This window comes from Pseudoliparis swirei, chromosome 2, assembly GCF_029220125.1.
Source record: "Pseudoliparis swirei isolate HS2019 ecotype Mariana Trench chromosome 2, NWPU_hadal_v1, whole genome shotgun sequence".
NCBI classification, from domain to species: domain Eukaryota; kingdom Metazoa; phylum Chordata; class Actinopteri; order Perciformes; family Liparidae; genus Pseudoliparis; species Pseudoliparis swirei.
The window spans coordinates 21,915,946-21,928,607 of record NC_079389.1 but is presented as its reverse complement, the minus strand read 5'-3'; the positions used below and the strand labels follow the sequence as shown (position 1 = coordinate 21,928,607).

The following is a 12,662-nucleotide window of genomic DNA, read 5'->3' as shown; positions in this document are numbered from 1 at the left end:
TCAGGCCACTCGTGACTTTAAGCCGGTGTGTGTACGGTCTCTTTGTGGTTTAAAGCGTTGCCGTGGCTTCATATCGAGTCACATCATCGATGTGGCTCTGACACTTTGGGCCCCTGGAGCCGTGCCCGGGAGACCCCGCTCCTGCCGGCTGGCTTGTATTTATCTTGGATAGTTTTTTTTTTAAAAGGCAGTTTGCAGCTAGAAAGTTAACCTCCTAAGATCAAAGAGAACAAAGTTGTGCTCCAGTGACTCAGTCTCCTCCAGCAGATCCTCAGGGATCCAGAAGGTTCTGGCGACGTCAACGCCACCTCGCGTCAAAGAAAGCCAGCCAGTCACGTTCAGGGGCTCAAGGGAGGAACAGATTTTAATGAGCGTCCTTTATATTCACAGGACAACAAAACAACGCTGCAGAGAAAACTTTATGCAACCATTTAGATCTCTTAACAATTTATTTTTATTTTTTTTACTGCCGAATAATAAGGAGGCGCTAGAAAAGCCCTTTGAACTTAGAATCTCTCTCTCTCTCATAACCGTGTGGCGTTCGCTGGCCTGGTCAGAAGCTCGGACACCATGTCCCGGATGGTCGCGAGCGGCAGCCCGCTGAGGACGCCGCCGCGCTCGGCCTTCAGCTTCAGCAGCGCGTCCACGATGCTCTGGCGGCCGGCGGCGGGGTGGCGCTGCGTCAGCGCCGCCATCAGGCTGTCGAAGCTGCCCATGGTGCCGTAGTGCGGCGGCACGAAGGTCCCCTCGGCCGTCGGCGAGGCGCTGACCACCTTCCAGTTCTTCACGCGCGAGCTCAGCGGCGGGCGAGCCGTCCGCTGGACGAGAGGAGAGAGAGAGGAGTGCATCGGTACGGCGGCACGCCACCTGGTGGAGTGACGGCGCCGCGGAGCGGACGTCGTCATCCGCGTCTTGAGGAAAGGTCGAAGGTCACGTTGCTCACCTTTCCTTCAGTCCCGGAGCTCTGTGGTCGGCCGGGCTCCTTCGAGGACTCGGCGGCCCGTCTGTCGACGTGCTCCGCCTGTGCGGGTCGGCCCTGCAGCGCCCTCACGGCGGCCTCGGCAGACCGGGGTCCGCTTCCCGTCACCATGGCGACTCTGGAGAACGCAGTCGGCGAGACTTAAACTTTCTTTGGGGGTGACAAGATGTGCTAAAGATGGTCAACAAAAATATGGCAACATACAAAAGAGACGAAGAACAAAGAGATGGCGTGTGAATGGCCCAGAGGTCAAGTGGACCGGACTCACTGCGCTCCAATTCTACTTCACGTCAGGCCAGTGAGACACCTAGTGGTGGAATGTGGAACACCGGCCCGACCCGGCGTTTGTATTCATATCAAATCACTTGGACATGTTCCCAGGCCCAGCCCGACTTTAAACGGCTGAAGATGAATGTTGTAATATGTGGAGGAGGAAGAGGAGGAAGAGGAGGAAGCGCCACAGCTCACCTCAACCCGTTCTTTCGAGCGGAGACGCTGACGTCAGAGGAACCGTGCTCCTCGTGCTCCTCGAACCACAGCGTCACGTCACTCTGGGAAAGACAACCGTTCAGATGTAAAGTCTGCACCGCCCTCTGGTGGCGAGAACGGGGTAATGCAACGCAGTTAACAGATGAAGATGTTCAACTCGCCTCCGTCACGCCGCCGGGCAGATCGGACGCGCACAGCACGGCGGCGCTCTGGACCTCCTCGCTGGTCGCTTCTGAGGAAAAGCAAAAATCGGGCACAAAGTATTTCATCCGATCCGTCACGTCACCGACGGCTCGGTTTCATTCTTACCACGCGGCTCGTCTTCGGCGCCGGCTGTGGGCTCCCGGGCGGCTCCTGAGCGGTGCAGGTCTTCTTCGGCGTCGTACCACGCCTCGCACGCACCGAGCTCCGGAGAGGCCGCTGCAGTCAACACACAGCATGACGCAATCCACTCCACTTCCTTCACTCCACTTCCTTCACTCCACTCCACTTCCTTCAATCCACTCCACTTCCTTTAATCCACTCCACTTCCTTTAATCCACTCCACTTCCTTCACTCCACTCCCTTCAATCCACTCCACTTCCTTTAATCCACTTCCTTTAATCCACCTCCTTTAATCCACTCCCTTCAATCCACTCCACTTCCTTCAATCCACTCCACTTCCTTTAATCCACCTCCTTTAATCCACTCCCTTCAATCCACTCCACTTCCTTCAATCCACTCCACTTCCTTCAATCCACTCCACTTCACTTCCTTCAATCCACTTCCTTCCGGAACCATTTATCATGTGGGATGGGATGCGTTTGCTCACCCGTCCTCTTTTCTTCTGGCTCGTGTGCATTGTGGGTAGCCTCTCCGTCCTGGGGGGCGAGAGGGGCATTGTGGGTAGCCTCTCCGTCCTGGGGGGCGAGAGGGGCATTGTGGGTAGCCTCTCCGTCCTGGGGGGCGGCTCTCCTCGCTCTGCCGGTCTCCATCTTTCTCCCCTCTAGGTTTTCCTGGTGAAAAGGGCGTGCCCGACAGAAGCCGTCCACCGCGTGAGGAACACGTCTCTGTTGCTGCTCTCTGGCGTCTCGGTGTGTGAAGCTGACCTGGGAGCCGCTTGAGCTCTGATGGTCAGTCTCTTGCCCTGATGCTTTATGCTGCTGGAAGCTCCTTGGAACCAGATACAAACAACAACAACAACGTTACAGCATCCGGAGTCAAAGCTGCTCAACCGTTGAACGTGAGTTCCTTCAGACGTGTGGCGTACCCAGAGGGAACGTTTCCCAGCACATCCGTGATGATCTGGACGGGGACAAGTAGAGAAGATCAGAGCGTCGCTATGATACGAGATAACGGTTATTAGATTAGTACGCCGAGTCTTGCCTTTGCGGGGATGTAACACGGACGTGGGGTCATCTTCTCGGGATCGACAGACAGCGGCTCCAGCTGCTCCAGAGGAACCCCCGATCGGATCTCCTCCCTCATCGCGTTATAGTCACGTTCCAGTTTCTGCAGAACACTTTCGATGCTTGAAGACTCCGGCCTGCAACGAGGGGAAGACGAGTTGACCTCACAGAACTAGAGTTTGACACTTCGTACCGGTCCCAGTGGAGCGAGGGTCCTCACGTAGGGGAGAGCCGGCCTCCCTCGGACGAGGTGCAGTGGAGCTTCCAGCAGTGCTGTCTGCACATGCTGTACTGCAGGGCGAGGAGGCCCAGCTCCGCCCGCTGAGCGCGATGGAGACAGTCACATTCCTTTCTCAGTGTAGAACTGGGGGAAATATAGATAACGCATTTACATATGTTAGTCCTACTGTAAAATAAACTCTTGAGAAAAGTTTAATTTCAGAGTATGGTGCGATTTTCCAGTGGGGGATTCCCCCCACCAATTTATTTAATTTAAATATATATATTTTAAATAAATATATATTTATTATATATTTATTACATATATTAAATAAATGTATATATATATACTGTATATTTTAAATAAATATATATTTAATATATATATATTTGTATTTAAAATACATATAAATGTATTAAAAATATATATTAATATATATACAAACATTTAATTAAAAATATGTATATATTAAAAGGTGAACTATTACATTAACATCGACAATATATATATATAAAAATATATATATATACGTATATACACATTAAAAAATGTATATATTTTAAATATATATATATATGTATATATATTAGTGCTGTGAAAAATAACGCGTTAATTCAATTACAGGTTTAACTAGTTTTTTTTTTTTTACGCATTTAACGCATGCGCAGAATGAGCTTCCAATCCGTCTGTTGTTGGTCGTCGGGACGAAAAAAAAGTCACTTGCAAAATGAGCTTCCAATACATCACTTCAATCTGAACTCTGTCCGCTCTCATGCAGACGGTCTGTTCATCGGTAATGATCCTTCCGTAGGTTCACCTCCGGAAACCTTGTTACGACTTTTACTTCCTGTAGATCAGGGTCTCAACACGTCGATCGCGACCTGCCAGTCGATCGCGGCGTAGTGTCGGTAGATCGCATGACATTAAAGAGATTGGCCCGCCCCCTGACATGTTCTCTATAGCACGTCTTTGTTCTTTTATTAAACTAAACGTCTGTTGTTGATCGTATCTCCACAGCAGCATGTCATCTCTGTCTCTTCGCGTTGCGGTAACACTTATCGATCTCCATCTCGCGCGCCACAGAGCTCCGTGCGCGCGCATCGGGACCGAGCAGAAAAAAAGTCACTTGTCAATCTGTCCACTTGTCCGGGCCGGTGAGGTTTCAGCTTTGCAGCGGTGTCCCCGCCGTCCCTTTCATCACGGCCCAGTTCATGAAGAAAACCCACACAGTCAGTTTGCCTCAGCAGCTGCTAGAGGAAGACTAGAGGCCTTTAGATTGTATCATGGTGGAGTTAATGGTTGACAAACAAGAGAAAAATGTTCTGTTTAACCCTCCTGTTACCTTTACATTTACGAACATATTTTACCCTCGGGGTCAATTTGACCCCAGCAATTAAAACCTCCAGAAAATTATTAGAATTAATATTGCTTCCCAAGTTTAAGTGTGAGGTACTTTATGTTTTTTTTGTTGACTACCTAAATAGCTCTTTAAATAAATAAAAAAGTTGATATTTCTTATATGTTTGACACAGTGAAAAACAGCCTGGGGTCAAATTGACCCCAAAGAACACTGACATTAAACATTGAATGGGGTCAAATTGACCCGAAAGGTAACAGGAGGGTTAAACATTCTGTTTAGGATGAAGATGTATTAATGTTCCATATGGAAGAAAACTGCTAAATAACTGCTGAGTTGCAGCACCATTGTATAGAAGAATGTATAAATGTATATATCCGTCTTTTGTCATAAATCTCTATGTTCTCACAAAATATACCGAGAATATCGGTAATATGTGATTAATCATGATTAATCCACAAAAACCTGTGATTAACCCGATTTAAAATTTTAATCGTTTCACAGCCCTAATATATATATATATTTATAAATAAATCTGCTTACGTCTCTTTAACCCCCACCTTATAATGATTAATGCTGTTTCATCTAAAAACCACATACAACCTAAAATAAAATGTACGATTCTAGCATTAAAAACATTTTTTAATGGACTTCCACATATTACCTTTTGAGTTCCTCTGTTTGCCATCGTAGTTTCTCTTGAACCATGTTGAGTTTAGTAAATTCCTAAAAGAATTGATTTGTGAAAAAGGGGCTGCGTGACGTTTGGCGGCAGCCATTATGACGGTTGCCCTTTCGGGGTCGGCCTCACCTTCATGAGAGCGTCTAGGTTCGCCATGTGGACGTCGGTGAGGACGTCCTTGTCGGCCGTTTCCGGACCCTTGGTTTGGGTGACGGCCGACGTGCACGGAGGCGCGTCGCCGCCGACCATGACGTCGCAGGTGGCGGCGCGGGGCGTAGGGGGCGTAGCGGAGCTCTGGCTTCCATCCGGGCGGACCCCATTTTTGAGCGCTTTCACATCGTGGCCGGTCAGGAGGAACAGGACGCCGTCATCGCGCTCCATGCCGCCGGGGAGGCCGTCACTCTGCTCTCCAAAGCTCTCCGGTTGGTTCTGCTCCACCGGTTCGAGAACGGAGCTGTACTCCGTCTCGTCCACCGTGGCGCCGTCAAAGCTGTAGTACTCCGGAGACGAGTCGCTCTCGATGGCGGGGCCGTCCGACCTGGAACATCAAACGATGTCACGGCGAGAAGAAGTCAGAACATCACCGTTCATACACTTGTTGACCAATGGGTGTCCAGGACTTTAAACCAAATGTCAGTGACCGAACGTTGTGTGAAATCTGTGTGTCCATGAGTAGAAACCTTAAATGACACAAATGAGACAATAGTTTGACTAAAAGAATAAATATTGACATGTCTATTCTTTTAATCAAACTGTGTAAATGAATAGAACACATTTCCATGACTTTTCCAGAACTTTTGGGATACCATTTTTTTTCAAGGACTTTTCCAGGCCTGGATTTGAATATTTCTGGACTTTTCCAGGTTGTCCATGACCGTATGAACCCTGTATGAGGTATTGTGGATACGCTGCCTGATCTAATTATGATCCATGGAAAAACATCGAGGTAAACGGTCCCACGTTGCTGGTTCATGCAAGCCAAAGTACGGCCGGCGTTTACTCTATTTTACTGGCGCTGCCAAAAATAAATGCTCAAACCGGGGGAATAATAAACTTTAACTTCTACCAAATGTAAATTATAGGAGAACTAAGTGTTCCGGCTATGAAAGACGATACTCACTGCAACAGACTGGCTTCAGCGGACGTGCCGTCGGCGCTCGTCGGCCATTGTTTCGTGGCCATCTCGGGCCGCCCCCCCCACCTGGGTGGCTCCAGAGCCGCGTCCAGAGAGAAGCTCGTCAGCGCCGCCGAGTCCTCCCACACGGCGCCGGCGCTACTGGACGTCGGCCACGCCGGCCTTTCTTCGTTCAGGTGGGACGAAGCCTTCGAAAGAAGGAACAATTATTTTCATTAATTGTCAAGGATTAAAGAAAGTTAAGAAACGGTGAAAGACGCCACAGCAGTGTGAGAACGTTGGCGTCTGCATGTTACGGAGCAGGAAGTCGTCTGTTGGACCTTCTGCTGGGTCGGGGCCCGCGTGATGGAGGGATGATGATGATGATGATGATGTCGTGGCCCGTCCCAGATGCTGCTGCAGCCGAGCGGGTTCAACGTCTCCCCCGCGTTACCGGGACGTCTCTCAGGGTCCAGATGAGCGCTGTGCGCGTCTGTCAGAGGTTAAAGCTTTTATTACCGTCACATTGACAATGCGGAAGGTTATGTTTTGATCGCTGTGTATTTGTATGTATGCGTGTTACTCCCATAAGTCAAAAAGTATTAAACCGAATCGCATGAAATTTGGTGGGATTGGTTATTATCCGGGGACCATTTGATTAGATTTTGGGATCGATCGGGTCAAAGGTTATGAAAAATCTTCTTTTTACCATCGCGCGGTCAATTTCTATCCAATTGGCATGCAACTAATGCCAAAATGTTCATAATTCAATGCCCAATCTTGTGATATGCGAAGGTATGCGCTCTACAGAGTGCCCGTTCTATTTGTTTCATGTAATCCGACCAGGTCTCATGAGCGTGAAGGAGGACACGAGGATAAAGCCTGGTCCGAGACTAAAAGGGGTTATTATGATGATTTCTACACGTTATTCATAAGCCAATACTCAGTGATTAATGCATTTGGTCCATTACAGGCTTTAAGAACCTATATTATTCCACTTTGTTCGGTATGTTCTCGGTAATAAAGTGTCCTGCCTCCGATCGGCTCAAGCTCCATAATTAGCACTTTAATGTAAAAAAACGTTAATCACCGGCCGTGTTTGAGATTGGCAAATTACCAGATCTGCACTCCGCTGCTCCCGACCTTGTAGATCTGGGAATGAAAAAAAAGTTGAACAATAACAAAAATTTAAAAATCACCGTAAAATGATAAAACCTTGAATTCATTTGATCGTGCCGCTGCATTTACTGAGCGACGCTCCTCCGCCCGTTGAACGTCGCGGTGGGCCGAGCGTGCACGCCGCTTGAAGCGTGGCCTGCGTTGTGAATGAAAATATTAAGAATATCATCCGTGGCGCTATAACGAGATAAATAATGTCGTCGTGATAACGGACTCACAATTCACGTAAACATGGTGCGGAGACAGCGTGAGGGCGGGATGTCTCAGCAGGAAGTACTGGAAGCCGCCCTCATCTAGGAGACGAGGAAACAGACATTTTGAATGATACTAATCTGTTTTATGCCATTAAATACTACATTTAGATTACTTTTTTATGGATTGCTATTGGCATTATTTTCTTTTCATTGCCGGATATTTTCCATTTCCATGTAGAAGATGAAAGGATAAAATATTCCAAGGACGGAAAAGTGTTGTAACCATCGAATACTTTACACACACACACACACACACACACACACACACACACACACACACACACACACACACACACACACACACACACACACACACACACACACACACACACACACACACACACACACACACACACACACACACACACACACACACACCTTGTATGATGGCTCTGTCCTCTGGAGACAGACACAGGTACCAACCCAGCAGCTTGGGGTCAGTTAAGGAAAGAAACTTGTGATTGTCCACCAAGTCAAATACAGACCTGGACAAGGCAGAACAGACATGTTAATAACAGTGTGGATACTACAGACATGTTAATAACAGTGTGGATACTACAGACATGTTAATAATAGTGTGGTTACTACAGACATGTTAATAACAGTGTGGATACTAGACATGTTAATAACAGTGTGGATACTACAGACATGTTAATAACAGTGTGGATACTACAGACATGTTAATAACAGTGTGGATACTACAGACATGTTAATAACAGTGTGGATACTACAGACATGTTAATAACAGTGTGGATACTACAGACATGTTAATAAAAGTGTGGTTACTACAGACATGTTAATAACAGTGTAGACAGACATTTTAATAGCAGATAATATATAAATATATATATTGTAATAGTATAGATAGACATACATTTCAATAATAGCATAGATAGATTACTAATAGAATAATTGCATAGAGATTTCAATAATATTATAGATAGATAGACATTTTAAGAATAGCATAGAGATTTTAATGATAGACAGATATATAGTTGGGGGGGGGGGGGGGGAGGATATATAGATAGAGAGACAGAGATATAACTTTAGATAGGGTAGGTTGAGTTATCTGCTTACCTGTCCAGCAAGAACTTCCGGTTCTCTTCTGTTGAAGAAGAAACCTGTTAGCTAGCTAGATCACTCAGAAAGCATCGAGTGTCCATTAACGTTAACCAACTGAAATAAATATAAACAGCCAACACACACACAAACAGTACTTTACATTTAACATCGTTGACCTCAATATACATCTATCTAGCGTTACGTTACCACTGGTGTCTCGGGGCGTCGTAACTTACTTGGACTTGGCTTTTGAACCACCATATTGTAAAAACCTGGTATGAAGCAGTGCGTTGGCGGCGCCACACCCGCAAACTCACGGGCCCCGTAGCCGAACGGCGACCACCCGGGCAACTCGGTCTTATAAACGGCCATTTAGTGACCTGACCCCACGGAGCAACGAAATGGAGAGCGACCAGAGAAAGGTCGTTGAGGCAAACCACGGGCCGTTAGCAATGAACCGTTAATTTGATGACGTCACGACCGAAGGGAGGAGGAAAAAAAGCACCGCAAACGGTTAACTAACGGTTGCTCGCAGACACATATCAAAGCGCGAAGTAAAACGCCCATTGAAAAAAACATATAGTTCACCTAACGTTAAAGTAACTAACGTTCTTTTTAACCTACTGTCTTCTCATTTTTCGCCGGCTTTGTGACAAAATAATAATAATGATATTAATGAACTGGTTTCAGTTGCGAAAATGAGGCCTGTCTCAACTGTGTTCGCCAATTGAGCTAAGCTAACCTAAGCTAATTGGTAACCGCGGTGTGGTGCGGCGGCGTTTAAAGGATCCGTCCCCCCGAAAAATCACGACCGCAAAAATAAATACAAAAGTTTTGCACCTCTTCCATAAAACGGTTTCCTACCGTGAAGTCCACGTTTGGTCCACGTATCATATGTGGGATTAACTCACAAAAATATATAGTGTAATGGAAACAGTGTGCTTGCTGAATCTGATCGGGATTATCAACCGCTCCTGTGGTTCATTGGGACTATTTCTTCAGTGAAAGCAGTTCCAACATTAATCCGTATTCCACTTCCACGACAGAGAATGATCAAATCCTCTGAAATTAAAACGTATAACTTCCACCATGATAAATAAATAAAATACCCTTCATAATACCCTTTATTAGTAACCCACCTCACGTGTCCTGCAGGATGCGCAACAAGAAGCAGTCAGTTAGCAGTTGGGCTGTTGTTCTTCTGCTTTTCGATGGCGGCTCCCTTCTCTCTGTATCATTTGTATCAGCAACATTTACATGAATATATTAAATATAAATTTTTTATAGTATGTGATTTCGGCAGATTTCTCTTGCCGATATGTTTTAGTTTTTACAATATTTTACATTTAATACATTTGCCCTATTTTCTGTATTTTTGTAAAAAACATGTTCATATTTACCAAAGTAGTTATCGGTAAATCTACTAAAAGTATTGTTTTATCTATCATACTGAAACTCAGGTATCACCTTGAATCAATAAACCATGCAACCATAACTAAACACAACTCTTATATGATCATAGGAGGCTACAATATTATATATATATATATATATATAAACATTTGAACGTAATGCTTATAAGTGCGTTTTATCCTGAGACTGCATGTGGGGGTTTACTGCACGCCATTCTGTGTGAAGTAAAGAAAATATTCATCAGCCCACACTCCTCCGGGGGACATGCTCCATCTGATTAGGACATTTTGAGCTGAGAGTGAGAGAAAGAAAGGAATAAAAATAAAATAAACACATTTTACAACGGCCTTCAAATCTCAAGTGGGCGGGGCCTCAGTGGTGGGACCGTGGGATGCAGCCAACAGGTCCTTTTATAGGCGAGCACCGATTCTGCCTGAACAGTGTGTCCACTATTTCATCACCTCTCACACGAGGTCCAGAGAGGGAAAGAGGGAAAGAGAAGACACCGCGGGGTCAGGGGTCGTTTGTGGTCATTTTGGTCTCTTTAACGTTGCTTTGTGGTCATTTTGTGTCTATTTATAGTTCCTTTGTATCTCCTTTAAGTTGTTTTCCTTTGTTGTTGTTTTGGTCTCTTTGTGTTTTCTTACCTTGTCATACTCTTTGTGAGTCTCTTTTTACCCCGGGCCCCACCAGAGGGCGGCCACGGTCAAAGACAAACCTTTCCATGAGCTCTGTGAACATCGGAACTGCGTCCCGCCTGTGCGTGGTGCTCGTGCTCGTGATGAATCAGTTGCGTCACGTGGTTCCAGAGACGGCCTCGCCGGCAACGAGCAGCGCGGCGGACAAATAATGTGAGAGATCTGCGCCGTTCACCTCCCGGCAGCACGGCCATGTGTCTGAGAACAGAGCGGCGTGTGTGTGTGTCTGTCAGTCTTTCTGTGTGTGTGTGTGTGTGTGTCTGTCAGTGTGTGTGTCTATCAGTGTGTCTGTGTGTCTGTCAGTCTTTCTGTGTGTGTGTGTGTGTGTGTCTGTCAGTGTGTGTGTGTGTGTGTCTGTCAGTGTGTGTGTCTATCAGTGTGTCTGTCAGTGTGTGTGTCTGTCAGTGTGTGTGTCTGTCAGTCAGTCTTTTTGTGTGTGTGTGTGTGTCTGTCAGTGTGTGTCTGTGTGTGTGTGTGTGTCTGTCAGTGTGTGTGTCTGTCAGTGTTTGTGTGTGTGTGTGTGTGTGTCTGTCAGTGTGTGTCTGTGTGTCTCTGTGCGTGTGTGTGTCTGTCTCTGTGTGTGTGTCTGTGTCTGTGTGTGTCTATCAGTGTGTCTGTCAGTGTGTGTGTCTGTCAGTGTGTGTGTCTGTCAGTCAGTCTTTTTGTGTGTGTGTGTGTGTCTGTCAGTGTGTGTCTGTGTGTCTCTGTGCGTGTGTGTGTCTGTCTCTGTGTGTGTGTCTGTGTGAGTGCGTACGTGTGTATGTGTCTGTGTCTCTGTGTCAGTGTGTGTGTGCATTTGTGTGTCTCTCTAATTGTGTCAGTGTGTGTGTGTCTGTCTCTTTGTGTGTGTCAGTGTGTGTGTGTATTTTTGTGTCTCTGTGTGTGTGTGTGTGTGTGTGCATTTGTGTGTCTCTCTAATTGTGTGTGTGTATTTGTGTCTCTCTGTGTGTGTGTGTCTCTGTGTGTGTGTGTCAGTGTGTGTGTGCATTTGTGTGTCTCTCTAATTGTGTCAGTGTGTGTGTGTCTGTCTCTTTGTGTGTGTGTGTGTATTTTTGTGTCTCTGTGTGTGTGTATTTGTGTCTCTGTGTGTGTGTGTCTGTGTGTTTCTGTGTGTATATTGTGTGTGTGTGTGTGTATTTGTGTCTGTGTGTGTGTGTATTTGTGTCTCTGTGTGTGTGTCAGTGTGTGTGTGTGTATTTGTGTCTCTGTGTGTGTGTGTGTGTATTTGTGTCTCTGTGTGTGTGTCTGTGTGTGTGTGTATTTGTGTCTCTGTGTGTGTGTGTGTATTTGTGTCTCTGTGTGTGTGTGTGTGTATTTGTGTCTCTGTGTGTGTGTGTTGAACACTGAGTGCCTGTGTGGAGACTCCGCGCTCTGAACCCTCGTGACCTCTCGTGTCAGCTGACCTCCTGAAGCAGCCGGGGGTCTGAGTGTGTGAGGCCTCCACGTGACTCGTCCTCCGGCTCAGTGATGACGCAGCCTTCGGTCACGCCTCCGACACACATGTACCGTCCTCGCCTCCCTGCCGGCCTTTGGCAGGTGGAGGCGTTCTGCATTTGGTGATGGAGCGTCTCCATGGCGACGCAACCTTTTCCAAAGCGTCGCCGGCTCCCGGTTAAACGGATCGGGATCGTTACGTTCGGCTCACGGCTTTAATCTCGACCGTGGATCAAAAAGAACGAGGGCCAATCGGTCAGCCAGAATTAATAATCCGGCGCCTCGTAAAGGGACAAGCGCGTAGGAGAGCCGACGGTAACGCCACTCACCTCCGTACTGTTGGTGAAGTACGGTGGCCTGCAGACATGAAACGCAAAAACAAGTCTACCTCCT

The 12,662-nt window shown here is 46.7% G+C and overlaps 1 protein-coding gene across 1 annotated transcript; it reads right to left on the bottom strand.

The window, feature by feature from the left end:
* Positions 1–506: 506 nt before the first annotated feature.
* On the bottom strand, positions 507–9,096 carry rbm44 (RNA binding motif protein 44). Its single transcript, XM_056428532.1, is given in 18 exon segments — positions 507–818; positions 944–1,097; positions 1,448–1,700; positions 1,778–1,888; positions 2,280–2,620; positions 2,718–2,752; positions 2,834–2,993; positions 3,077–3,220; positions 5,098–5,159; positions 5,245–5,653; positions 6,236–6,438; positions 6,571–6,722; positions 7,320–7,381; positions 7,478–7,544; positions 7,627–7,701; positions 8,041–8,147; positions 8,740–8,767; positions 9,030–9,096. Coding segments are annotated over 18 exon segments (2,742 nt in total).
* Positions 9,097–12,662: the final 3,566 nt, after the last annotated feature.